The following is a 12651-nucleotide window of genomic DNA, read 5'->3' on the forward strand; positions in this document are numbered from 1 at the left end:
TGAGGATTTTCTCATGTCAATAAGAACCGTTTGAAATGTCATCTTTAATAGTGATATTAGATTTGCATTAGCACAGCTAGTTGTGCTAGTCGTATGGCCTATTTGCAGGCCGCTGTAGTATAGTGACTGAGAGCACAAGCTTTGTAGTCTGAACGCCTGTTCAAGTGCTGGCTCTCACTACATCCTGTGTACACTTGGGCAAGTAACTTCTCTCTGTGCCTCATTCTTCTCAGCTGTAAAATGGACACAAACACAGGAGTTTCTTCAATAGAATCATGAGCACTGGTTAATCCTTGTAAAGCTGGAAGTAAAGAAAGTGACTGATAATGTTAGCTACAGTGATTCAGTTCAGTTCAGTTCAGTCACTCAGTCGTGCCCAACTCTTTGCAACCCCATGAATCACAGCACGCCAGGCCTCCCTGTCCTTCACCAACTCCCAGAGTCCACACAAACACATGACCATCGAGTCAGTGACGCCATCCAGCCATCTCATCCTCTGTCATCCCCTTCTCCTCCTGCCCCCAAGCCCTCCCAGCATCGGGGTCTTTTCCAATGAGTCAGCTCTTTGCATCTGGTGGCCAAAGTATTGGAGTTTGAGCTTCAGCATCAGTCTTTCCAATGAACACCCAGGACTGATCTTCTTTAGGCTGGACTGGTTGGATCTCCTTGCAGTCCAAGGGACTCTCAAGAGTCTTCTCCAACACCACAGTTCAAAAGCATCAATTCTTCGGCGCTCAGCCTTCTTCACAGTCCAACTCTCACATTCATACGTGACCACTGGAAAAACCATAGCCTTGACTAGACGGACCTTTGTGGGCAAAGTAATGTCTCTGCTTTTGAATACGCTATCTAGGTTGGTCATAACTTTCCTTCCAAGGAGTAAGCGTCTTTTAATTTCATGGCTGCAGTCACCATCTGCAGTGATTTTGGAGCCCAAAAAATAAAGTCTGACGCTGTTTCCACTGTTTCCCCGTCTATTTCCCATGAGGTGATGGGACCACAGTGATTACTGAACAATATTTCATTGTTGGTCTTTCGAGTTGTTTCAAAGATTGCAGAAATTAATACATTCGTTATAATTCCTTGTTCTTTTCTCTGTTTCCTTTTGCGGCTGTGCTGGGTCTTGGTTGCTGCTCGGGCTTCTCTTTAGTTGCAGTCTCACCGCGGTGACTTCTTCTGTTGCGACTCCTGGGCTCTAGAGCACAGACTCAATAGTTGTGGCACAGAGGGTTAGTTGCTCTGTGCCATGTGGGATCTTCCCGTACCAGGGATCAAACCCGTGTCTCCTGTATTGCCAGGTAGATTCTCTGCCACCGAGCCACCAGGGAAGCCCTCCTTGTGTCTTTTTATCTTATTGAAGTATAGCTAATTCACAATGTTGTGTTAATTTCTGCTGTTACAGCAGAATGATTCAGTTATATACGTGTGTGTGTGTGTGTGTGTGTGTGTATTCTTTTCCATTATGGTTTATCACAGGATACTGAATATAGTTCCCTGTGCTATACAGTAGGACCTTGTTGCTCATTCATTCTATCTTGTTTCTGATTGTTTCACAGAATCTAAGATACGGGGCTACTAGATCAAATGCTGGAAAGTCTTTAGAGTATTGATAGAGATCCGATGACTCTCCTGAAAGCTTTGATGTGAGCCTCCGATCAGCAGGACTGGAAAACCCATGTCAGCACACGCATTGAAAATAGTTGCTGGTTTGTGTCAGGAAGGAAGAGAGTGTCCTCCACCCTTCTAGATTCTTCTGGCTGGTCTAAGAATTAAATTGACATGAGACAGATTAATAGGAGAAAAGCAAATAAAAGTTTATCGACATGTACGCATGGGAGGGACCCAGGAAAATGGCCAAAATGGCCAAAGTCCTGACCTTGAGTACCATCTTCAGCTGAAGACAAAAGAGGACCTCGCGGGCAGTGGTTTGGAATATGAAGGGGAGAAAGACAATCCATGTGAAGATGGAAAAGAATAAACAGATGTTTGCTGGACCCTGCAGAGACAAGGGACATGGAGGAGACTCTGGTCTCACCCCACCACACCCAGCCCAGATTCTTCTCAGAGCTCTCTGGAGGCGGCTCTGTTCTCAGAACAAGCTCTTTATCTAGATTCTTTAGGCACCTGATTCTTCTTGTCTTTTCATTGCTAAGACATGTCTGATTGTTTGCAGCTCCACGGACTGCAGCTCACTAGGCTTCCCTGTCCTCCACTGTCTCCCAGAGTTTGCTCAGATTCATGTCCACTGGGCTGATGACACTATCTGTCCCCTGTTGCCCCCTTCTCCTCCTGCCGTCAATCTTTCCCAGCATCAGAGTCTTTTCCAATGAGTCAGTTCTTCGTATCAAGGTGCTGGAGCTCAAATATCAATATCAAAGTATTGGAGCTTCAGCATCAGCATCAGTCCTTCCAATGGATGTTCGGGACTGATTTCCTTTAGGATGGACTGGTTGGATCTCCTTAGGCTAAGGGAGAGGCCAAAAAAATGAAGTCCTAAATCTCATTCTTCTTAATCCGCCTGGGAGTTCCCTGGTGGCCCAGGCTTTAAGGCTCCGAGCTTCCAATACAGAGGGCGAGAATTCAGTCCCTGGTCAGAGAACTATGATCCCACTTGCCGCCAAAAAGTATAAAAACAAGAAACAAAGTTCAAATAAGAAAAATAGATAATCAGCCCAAAACAACCCTCCTGCCAAACACATACATGTTGGGGCAACAGATCTTGCCCCCTTCCGCTTAACGATCGCTCCTGCCATCTCACTGATTCCATTTGCATTTCTTCAATGACGAGTAAGGTGGGACATTTACTTTTCCTCTCAGTCAGATTTCTAGTTCAAACTACTTTATCCAGAGATAAACTACTTTGCAAAACATTTTGGAAAGAAAATTCTCCCTGAAGATGGACCTCATATCCCGTGCTCTGTGACAACCTAGAGGGGCAGGATGGGGTGGGAGGTGGGAAGGGGATCCGAGAGGGAGGAGACGTGTGTAACCTGTGGCTGATGCATGTGGGTGTATGGCAGAAACCAACACAGCATTGTGAAATTATCCTCCAATTAAAAATAAACATTTTTTAACTTAGAAATTCTCCCTGAAAATGGAGCAAATATATCTTTGGGACACTGAGGCAGAGGGCAGAAAGGGACTTAGGAATATTCCCCAGGACACAGTCTCTCAGTGCTAAGAACATTCTAGAAACCCATCAGGTTTCTATCCATAATCCCCTGCACATAGTCTGGTCTGGACCCCCAGATGGCAGATGCCTCTGGCTGAGATGTGCTTTTCTTAGCCTCCATGATGATTTGTCCTTCTTTCTTTCTCGCTAGAATGCCCCAAGTAGTATTTATTTTAACCATATTAAAAGTCACAGGCATCACTTCGCTGACAAAGGTCCATCTAGTCAAAGCTGTGGTTTTTGCAGTAGTCACATAGGGATGTGAGAGTTGGACCATAAAGAAGGCTGAGCGCTGAAGAACTGATGTTTTCAAGCTGTGGTGCTGGAGAAGACTCTTGACAGTCCCTTGGACTGCAAGGAGATCAAACTAATCAATCCTAAAGGAAATCAACTCTGAATATTCATTGGAAGGACTGATGCTGAAGCTGAAGTTCCAGTACTCTGACCACCTGATGCAAAGCGCCGACTCATTGGAAAAGACTCTGGTGCTGGGGAAGATGGAGGGCAAAAGAAGGGAGTGGCAGAGGATGAGATGGTTGGACAGCATCATCAACTCAATGGACACGAATCTGAGCAAACTCCAGGAGGGAGTGAAGGACAGGGAAGCCTGGTGTGCCGCAGTCCACGGGGTCACAAAGAGTCAGACACGACTGAGCAGCTGAACAACAACAACATTGTAGTGTCACAGTAGAACTGATCTACGGGGAAAACATTAGCCTCACCTTGATTATGTGCCACCAGTGGAAACCCAGAATCAGAGCCTTCCTATCCATTTTTCCAAGGCCCCGGATCCCCTCTCAACCCCACAGTTGATGAAACAACAGCCTTCACGTTTTCCTTAGACACGATGCTTTAGCCTTTCTGTTTCCTGGGGTTGTAAACAGCTGTGACTTGAACAAGCTTGCAGCAGCAGCTGGCTCTCCCAGACTCTAAGCTGGGCCACCTACCAGGGCCCATGGTCACAGTGGGAAGGCCTCGCTCCAACGCCTGGTCACTCAGCTGCACTGATCCAGCCCGTGTCTGGAAGCATGAGTGACGACATTGTCACCACCTCCTTACAGTGAGAAGTGGACACTGCGAACTTGAGTACCAGTGACTGTGGGGGCAAATTAAAACTGCAGACGTCAAAGCAGACTCTTTCCTGAAACAGGCCCACTACTTCCCCCTGAAATATGGTGCTTGCATGCTAAGTCGCTTCAGTCGTGTCCAAGTCTTTGTGACCCATGGACTGTAGCCCACTAGGCTCCTCTGTCCGTGGGATTGTCCATCCAAGAATACTGGAGTGGGTTGCCATTTCCTTCTCCAGAAATATGGTAATAAGAGTAGATAATCATGTTCTAGTTTATTGAATAGGGGCCTCCCTTGTGGCTCACTGGTCAAGAACCCTCCTGCCAATGCAGGAGACTTGAGACATAAGTTTGATCCCTGGGTCAGGAAGGTCCCCTGTAGGAGAGCATGGCAACCCACTGCAGTATTAATGCCTAGAGAATCCCATGGACAGCAGAGCCTGGCAAGGTTTGATCCCTGGGTTGGGAAGGTCCCCTATAGGAGGGCATGGCAACCCACTGCAATATTCATGCCTAGAGAATCCCATGGATAGTGGAGCGTGGCAGGCTACAGTCCATGCAGTCTCAAAGAGTCGGACATGAAGCAACTTAACACGGCACGCAGCACACAGTCCTCTGACCAGAGCATCTAACAAGCAACACGGGGCAGGGGATCTGCAGAGAGCTGGCTGCATCACCTACTTGCATCTCACCCTGGGAGCACACAGGTTAGTTAGCTAACTGCTACAAGCCGGGGCTTCCGTCTACTTATGCATTTACTGAAAAACTGAAGATGTGTTTACCTGAGTTACTAGCTCAGTTGCATCTGACTCTTTGCAACTGCATGGACTCGAGCCCACCAGGCTGCTCTGGCCATGGAATTCTCCAGACAGGAAGACTGGAGGGGGTTGCGCTCCCTTCTCCAGGACACTGAGGACGGGGAGAAATAGGATGGCAAACAGTGGAGTCAGGGCTCAGGGGCATCGACCGTTCACTCCTCCCCTCCTCTACCTTCTCAACCATCAGGAGCAGGCAGCAGGAGAGGAAAAGGCCAGGGTGGTACAGGTCAGCTCCTTGAGGGCCAGGGAGGGAGGGCAGGCAGGTGGGAGACACATATTGCCCAACCGCCACGCGGGGCCCTGGCCCCTGGTCCGTACAGTGGCTGGTCACTCTTCATGCCCAGCCTCGCCCGTCAGGTGAGTCCCTTGTCCTCCTCACCCTGGGGTGAGGGCCTGAGGAGAGGGAAAGACGGGCTCCTGTGAAAACCGCCCCTGAGTGTGGGCCCTCTTCAGGATACGTGAGGAGGAGCGGCCAGGATGCTGACCTCTGAGCTGGTGAGAGCCCATTGGGGACAAAGCAGAGCATGGAGCATGGCTGGAAATGGGCACCTGGGCCCAGGGACCCTCAAGTGCGCTCTGGTGAAGGCAATCGGAAAATGCCCTCAAGCAGGCTGCAAATCACACGTCTCAGCCTAGCTCTCCAGAAAAGACTTTAGCCATAAAGTAAAGCTGAGAGCAAAGCAGAGCCAAATGCCTGGTCGACTTTGCCAGATTCTGTTCCAGAAATAGAACTCACATACAAGCCAGCAATCCCACTGCTGGGCACACACACCAAGGAAACCGGAATTGAAAGAGACACGTGTACCCCAATGTTCATCGCAGCACAGTTTGCAATAGCCAGGACATGGAAGCAACCTAGATGTCCATCGGCAGATGAATGGATAAGAAAGCTGTGGTATATAGACACAATGGAATATACTCAGCCATTAAAAAGAATACATTTGAATCAGTTCTAATGAGGTGGATGAAACTAGAGCCTATTATACAGAGCAAAGCAAGTCAGAAAGAAAAACACCAATACAGTATATTAACACATATGTATGGAATTTAGAAATATGGTAATGATGACCCTATATGCGATACAGCAAAAGAGACACCGATATAAAGAACAGACTTTTGGGCTCTGTGGGAGAAAGCAAGGGTGGGATGATTTGAGAGAATAGTATTAAAACATGCATATTACCATATGTGAAACAGATCACCAGTCCAGGTTCAATGCATGAGACAGGGTGCTCAGGGATGGTGCACTGGGATGAATGACCCTGAGGGATGGGATGAGCAGGGGGAGGAGGGTGGGGGTTCTGGATGGGGAACACATGTACACCCATGGCTGGTTCATGTCAATATATGGCAAAAACCACTACAATATTGTAAAGTAATTAGCCTCCAATTAAAATAATTAATTAATTTAAATTAAAAAAGAATAACATCTAGGAGACTCCAACAAAATACTTAAACTGAGTTAGGGGCTTCCCTGGCAGTCCAGTGGTTAAAACCCCATCTGCCAATGCAGGGGACGTGGGTTCGCTCCCCGGTGCGGGGAGTAAGATCCCACGGGGCAGCCAAGCCCAAGCGCCACAACTGCTGAGCCCGTGAGCACTGGAGCCTGTGCTCCGCAACGAGAGCCCGCGCGCCACAGTGACAGACGCGGCAGGCCGCAACAGACACCCAACGCAGCTCAACATGAACTAAACAGACGTAAAAAAGGGAACTGAGAGAGGTGTCTGCACACTCACTCCCTCTCTTCCCTGCTCTCCGACGTGGAAGTCAGTCGCCCGGTCGTCTGATCCTTTGTGACCCGAAGGACTGTAGCCCTCCAGGCTCCTCTGTCCATGGGATTCTCCAGGCAAGAATCCTGGAGGGGGTTGCCATTCCCTTCTCCAGCAGATCTTCCCGACCCAGCGGCTGAACCGAAGTCTCCTGCACTGCAGGCAGATCTTTATTGGCTGAGCCAACAGGGAAGCCCTCTCTGAAGCTTGCCCGAGTCTCTGACCCCCACCGCTCCACTGAAAGTGCTTGCCAGCGCCATCCGGGATCCCCCTGCCAAGTCCAGTGGTCTGCTTGTAGCGGTCGTCTTCCTTAACTTCTCAGCAGCATCTGGCCTGTGCGTTCTTTCCACCTCAATATGCTTCTTCACTTTCCTCCTAAGACAGCACATTCCGCCGACCGGTTGTTCCTTCCAGTGTCCTTTGCCGAGTTCTCTCTTCTTCCCAATCTTAAGAGAGCTCGGTTGCTGGTCATCTCTGTCTTCTCGGCACACATTTTGTTTTGCTAGTGTCTTAGTTCGGGCAGCTGTAATCAACTACCTTGGATGGGGTGGCTTATAAATGACAGAAATGTGTGGTCTGGAGGTGTTGGGAGCTGGAAGCCTGAGAGCGGGTGGCCAGCATGTCTGGGTCCTGGTATAGACCCGCTTCTCAGCTGCAACGGCCAGCTTCTCGTTGTGTCCACCCATGGTGGAGATCAGAGCAGAGGGAAGCGAGGTGTCCAGGACTCTCATAAGGACACTAATCCCATTCATGAGGGCTTCGCCCTGCGACCTCATCTCATCCTAATTATGGCGGCTGGTTGGTCTACGGGTATGGTTCTTGCAAGAACTGGGCTCATAAAATCGTCTCCCGAGGACATGAACTTGACTGTGTGACTAAGCACACGTGGTGGATGAACCCTGAAAACACGCTAAGGAAAATACACGCGTGTGCTCAGTCATGTCTGACTCTGTGTGACCCCATGGGCTGTATAGCCCGCCAGGCTCCTGTGCCCATGGAATTGCCCAGGCAAGAATACTGGAGTGGGTTGCCATTTTCTCCTCTAGGGGCTCTTCCAACACAGGGATCCAACCCATGTCTCCCACGTTTCCGGCACTGGCGGGCAGATTCTTCATCCACTGAGCCACCTGGGAAGTAAAATCAGTCAGACACAGAAGTCTACACCGTGCATGACTGTATTTACATTCTGAAACATGCGGAACAGGTAAATTCATGGAGACAGAGAGCAGACTGTTGGTTGCCAGGGGCTGGGGGCAGGAAGAAGAAGACTGGCTGCTTAGCGGCTAAGGAGCTGGATTTGGGGATGATGAACATGTTTGGGAACTAGACAGAGGAGGTGGTAACAGACTACTATGAACACAGTATATGCCATCAAATTTTTCACTTTAAAATGGCCAATTTTATGTTATATGAATTTTACTTCAATGAAAAAAAATGTCTTTGAAAGAATTAAGGAGAAGAAAAACATGGTAAAGGCCTTTGTGAACCGCAACCATCTGGTGACTGGGCTTCCGGGCTCACTCTGATACTTCCTGACCGTGAGGATGACAAGGCACTGCTGTGGGCCTCAGTTTCACCACCTGTAAAATTGGTTGCACTGCACCACCCGTTCTCAGTCAAAGCAGCCCGTGTGAAGTCACACGGAGCCCTGCTTTTAAACACACAGGCCACCCTGCAGATTCCGGTACGCCCGGGAGGGAATCATGCCTGTTGCCGTGCTGAAAACACTTATTTCAGGGTTTCGATCCAACCCCCTTTCTAGAACATCAGGCTAAAGAGCACGGGCAGCCCACGATTCTAGTGCAGTCAGCCATGACCGTTCATAAGATGCGTTTTGATTAGAGAAGACAATATCACAAACGAAGTGCATTTATTGGGAGGATAAGTGCCACACCATCACAAGCGGGCACGCGGCAGCTTCACAGGAAAAAGACACCGTGACAGAGCCCACAGGATTTCGCTTCTACCGCAGAAGGAGTTTTAAGGCAGATGAATTCGAGGCTATGAACACTACATCTGTGATACAGGCACAACATTCAGAAACAAGTCAGGCTCCAAATGACCCCGTTCCCAACAAATCTCTGAACAAGTTGGTGGACAGCCACTGGCAGGGACTCAGACGCACAGTCTCAAAGGCAATTCAACACGACACCGATGCAGAGGGCGTCGTCCCGAGACCTCCCAAAGTGGGTAACACTGACCCACGGCGCTGTCTGTGAGCCTCACATGCTTTTATTTCACACAAATTTGGACACTGTCCTAGAAGAACAAACGCACGTTAGGCGAGAGGAAAACAGGACTTAGAATCACGTCCCACAAACAGGATTACAGAAAACGAGGGCCACACTCGGCCGCACAGATGGACCGATGACCTTTCTGATAGACGGTGAAACGAAGCTTATAGAGATGCTGTGGTAAGCTCCGTCTTCCCCTCTGTGGTCACCACCTGGATGAGGCTTCCTGAGCTTGGTCGATTCTTCTCTGTGATCCAGTCATGGAAGGTTCTAGAACAAAAAGAAGAAAAGCTTTACATTCTAAAAGCAAAAATCTGGACACAGGCTTATCTTCACATTAGGGCCAAGCAGCAGGTGTAAAAAAGCCTCCAGGGCCTCATGGACACACATCCAGGTCCCCAACGATTCTAGGACTTCACTGACTGCAGTTCCTGAGTGGTTAGGATTTGGCAAGATATTCACTTGGCTATTTTCCTGTGTTGCTGGAATCTGCATTGTTGAAACACAGTGATTTTATGTGATTAAAGAAAGATTTTCATGAGATCATCCTAAGAGACGTGGGCACCAGTCTGGTATTCTGTGATGACCAGGAGGGACAGGAAGGGGGGAGGGGAGGGAGGGAGGGGAAAATTTGCGTTGCTGTTATGGCAGAAACCAATACAACATTGTAAACTTTTTTAAAATATATATTTAAATTTAAGAAAGAAAAACAGAATAAATGGAAAAAGAATTAGAAACAAAAAGAGAGAGACTTGGGGAGAATACTTTATACTTTGTTATATTACCTCCCAGAAAGTAAAAAAGAAAGAGAAAAAATTATTATTATTTTCTTAACAAACACTTATGGAACATCCACGGCTGTGCCATGCAATGGAAAAACGTATTAAAAAAAAAAACACATTACTGCAATAAAACACATTTGGTGCCAGGATGGGGCATTTAATAACCAGCTTTGTGTGGGGAGGGGTGTTGGTTGCCTGGGTATTGGTTATGGTTCAGTGTGTGCGTGCGTGTGTGTGTGTGTGTGTGTGTGAGTCACTCAGTTGTGTCCAATTCTTTGTGACCCCATGGACTACAGCCTGCCAGGCTCCTCTGTCCATGGAATTCTCTAGGCAAGAATACTGGAGTGGGTTGCCATTCCCTTCAACAGGGGATCTTCCTGAGCCCGGGAGGGAACCCAGATCTCCCGAATTGCAGGCAGATTCTTTACTGTCTAAACCACCACGGAAGCCCTCTGTCCATGGGGTTCTCCAGGCAAGAGTACTGGAGTGGGTTGCCACACCTGCCTCCAGAGGCTCTTCCTGACCCCGGGATCGAACTCACACCTCCTGAGTCTCCTGCATTGCCAGGCAGATTCCTTACCACTGAGCCATGTAAGAAGCCCCTGCCGCTGCGGCTACTGCTGCTGCTACTGCTGCTGCTAGGTGACTTTAGTCGTGTCCGACTCTGTGCGACCCCATGGACGGCAGCCCACCAAGCTCCCTCGTCCCTGGGATCCTCCAGGCAAGAACACTGGAGTGGGTTGCCATTTCCTTCTCCAATGCATGAAAGTGAAAAGTCAAAGTGAAGTCGCTCAGTCGTGTCCGACTCTTAGCAACCCCATGGACTGCAGCCTACCAGACTCTTCCAGTCCAGGCAAGAGTACTGGAATGGGGTGAAGAAGCTCCTGCTACAAGCATTTAATAAGACCAGGGTTATGAAGTCAAGTGGCTTGGCACATAGGTGCTATGTAAGTGCTTGTTCCAAACATAAAAGTTCCAACTATTTCCCGATTCCATCTAAATAAAAGGCAGCCTCAGCCCAGAAGCACATCACAAGCTCTACAAACATCCCATATGAACACAGCCGTCTAGGCGGCTCACCACTCACTCTGCTGGGTGAGGTGGTCCCTGCTCCCTCATCATCGTCCCCAGGCCCAGCACAGCCCCCAGCCTCAGTGGGTGCTCAGCGAACATGTGCTCAACGCCCCCTTAAACAGAGGGGTCTGGGGGAACTGAGATCCAAGTGAACACAAGCAAGCAGAAAGCACATCCTCTCCTGACCTTCCAAAGCCACTCAAATTCACAAAGGGCCTTGGGGGCCGGATATGATCTGGGGGACAAAGGACGCTTTTCTGAGGCCTGGCACTAATTCAGACATGTGGGCCCAGAGATCCCACCCAGGTCAGTGGCTCACTCCATGCAGCTGTGCTTGTTAACAGAGAGAGCCAGTGTTCCAGGCGCCGGGCTCACCCAGCACTTCTGTGGGTCAGACATGGCCTGAGAGCCTGTCCCACTCTACGACAGCTTACCTTCCCGAAGGTCATCACGGACCCCCATAGTACAGACTGAGAGACTGAGGCCTAGAGGAACTGAACCACTCCTGGTGGAGGGGGAGGCACCATTAATCCTTCCAGTCTGCGAGGTTCACACGGAGTTGCGAGGCGCCCTTGGAGGTCAGGACCTCTTGGAGCAGCTGGGTTGACTGATAAGCCAGGAGAACACGGGCCTGTTCTTTCACCCGCAAGAGGGAGGTATGGAGGCGGGAGCTGCTGAGTCAGTGACGTGACTGCGATACTCACTCAACCAGGAACTCCAAGGGCGTCCAGGAGCTGAAGTCGGCTTCGGGCATCGACTTTCTGTTCACCGGGGTGTCCAGGGTGACCCTGCAGAGCAGAGACAAGCCTGTTACGTGTATGTCCCCACTCCCGGGAGACGGCACCAAGGGTGACTGCACCGACGTGAACAGACCACTCGAAGCTCACCAGGGAGGCCGGGAAGCCATCCCCGGTCACAGACCACAGCCTAGCCCAGCCCTGAGCCAGCAGGCGCTTTGGGTAAGGGCCACGTTTTGCCTTTTTCTAAAATGGTCTTTACTGCAGTAAACTCTTTTTCTGCCTGTCTCTCCATTCCCTCCCTAAAATGCAGCAGACTCATTTCTCAGGATTTTTTTTAAGTGTAACAATAATATTTCTCTAAATATGGGGGAAAGACAGCCTCATCCTCCACTGCATACTGATTTCCAGGTAATCTTATGACTTTCAATAACAGAATACAGAATTCTGAGATGAACGACTTTCCCCAGAACTTTCAGGCCTGGGAAATCACTCAAAATAATAGCCTTGGGACCACGTCACAGAATCTCAGAAATGAAAGGTGAGAGGACCGTCCAGTGCCCCAGCACACCGACATAATCTTTCAGGACTAAAGCCAAGAGACAAGGTCTTTGGTCCAGAAATCCTTTCAGAAACATCTCCCAGAGTTCCTCAAATTCTCTTCCCACACCCACAGACCAAACAGGAGTCTTTCTTCCACGCTGACCTTAACATGACTTGAACGACAGAGCTACAGATATTAAAATTAAATGTGTCCACTATTTCTTAATTAAGAGGGACAGAAGGACAGAAAATGAGGAAGACGCAGGCCAGGAAGACCCATCCCATCAGCTAAGCAATCATCCGGGAAAGCCCAGGATAATCCAAAAGCCGAACAAGTGTCATCAGGGCCTTTGGCGACTCTCGGGGGTCGAGGTGACAGCACACACTCATCCCTGGTGTGGAGTGACTCCAGGACCGACGTGAACCCTCGGCGGAGGTCAGGCGTGGAGGGACCC

The 12651-nt window shown here is 49.3% G+C and overlaps 1 protein-coding gene across 1 annotated transcript in view; it reads right to left on the reverse strand.

The window, feature by feature from the left end:
- Nucleotides 1-8679: 8679 nt before the first annotated feature.
- QDPR (quinoid dihydropteridine reductase) overlaps nucleotides 8680-12651 on the reverse strand; it is an 18796-nt gene continuing 14824 nt past the window's right edge. The window contains exons 6-7 of the mRNA XM_015096651.3: nucleotides 11621-11704; nucleotides 8680-9330 (exon numbers count right to left, since the gene is read on the reverse strand). Coding sequence (XP_014952137.2) covers nucleotides 9225-9330; nucleotides 11621-11704 — 190 coding nt within the window. The 3' untranslated portion in view covers nucleotides 8680-9224. The remainder of the gene's footprint in view (nucleotides 9331-11620; nucleotides 11705-12651) is intronic.

This window comes from Ovis aries, chromosome 6, assembly GCF_016772045.2.
Source record: "Ovis aries strain OAR_USU_Benz2616 breed Rambouillet chromosome 6, ARS-UI_Ramb_v3.0, whole genome shotgun sequence".
Taxonomy (NCBI): Eukaryota; Metazoa; Chordata; class Mammalia; order Artiodactyla; family Bovidae; genus Ovis; species Ovis aries.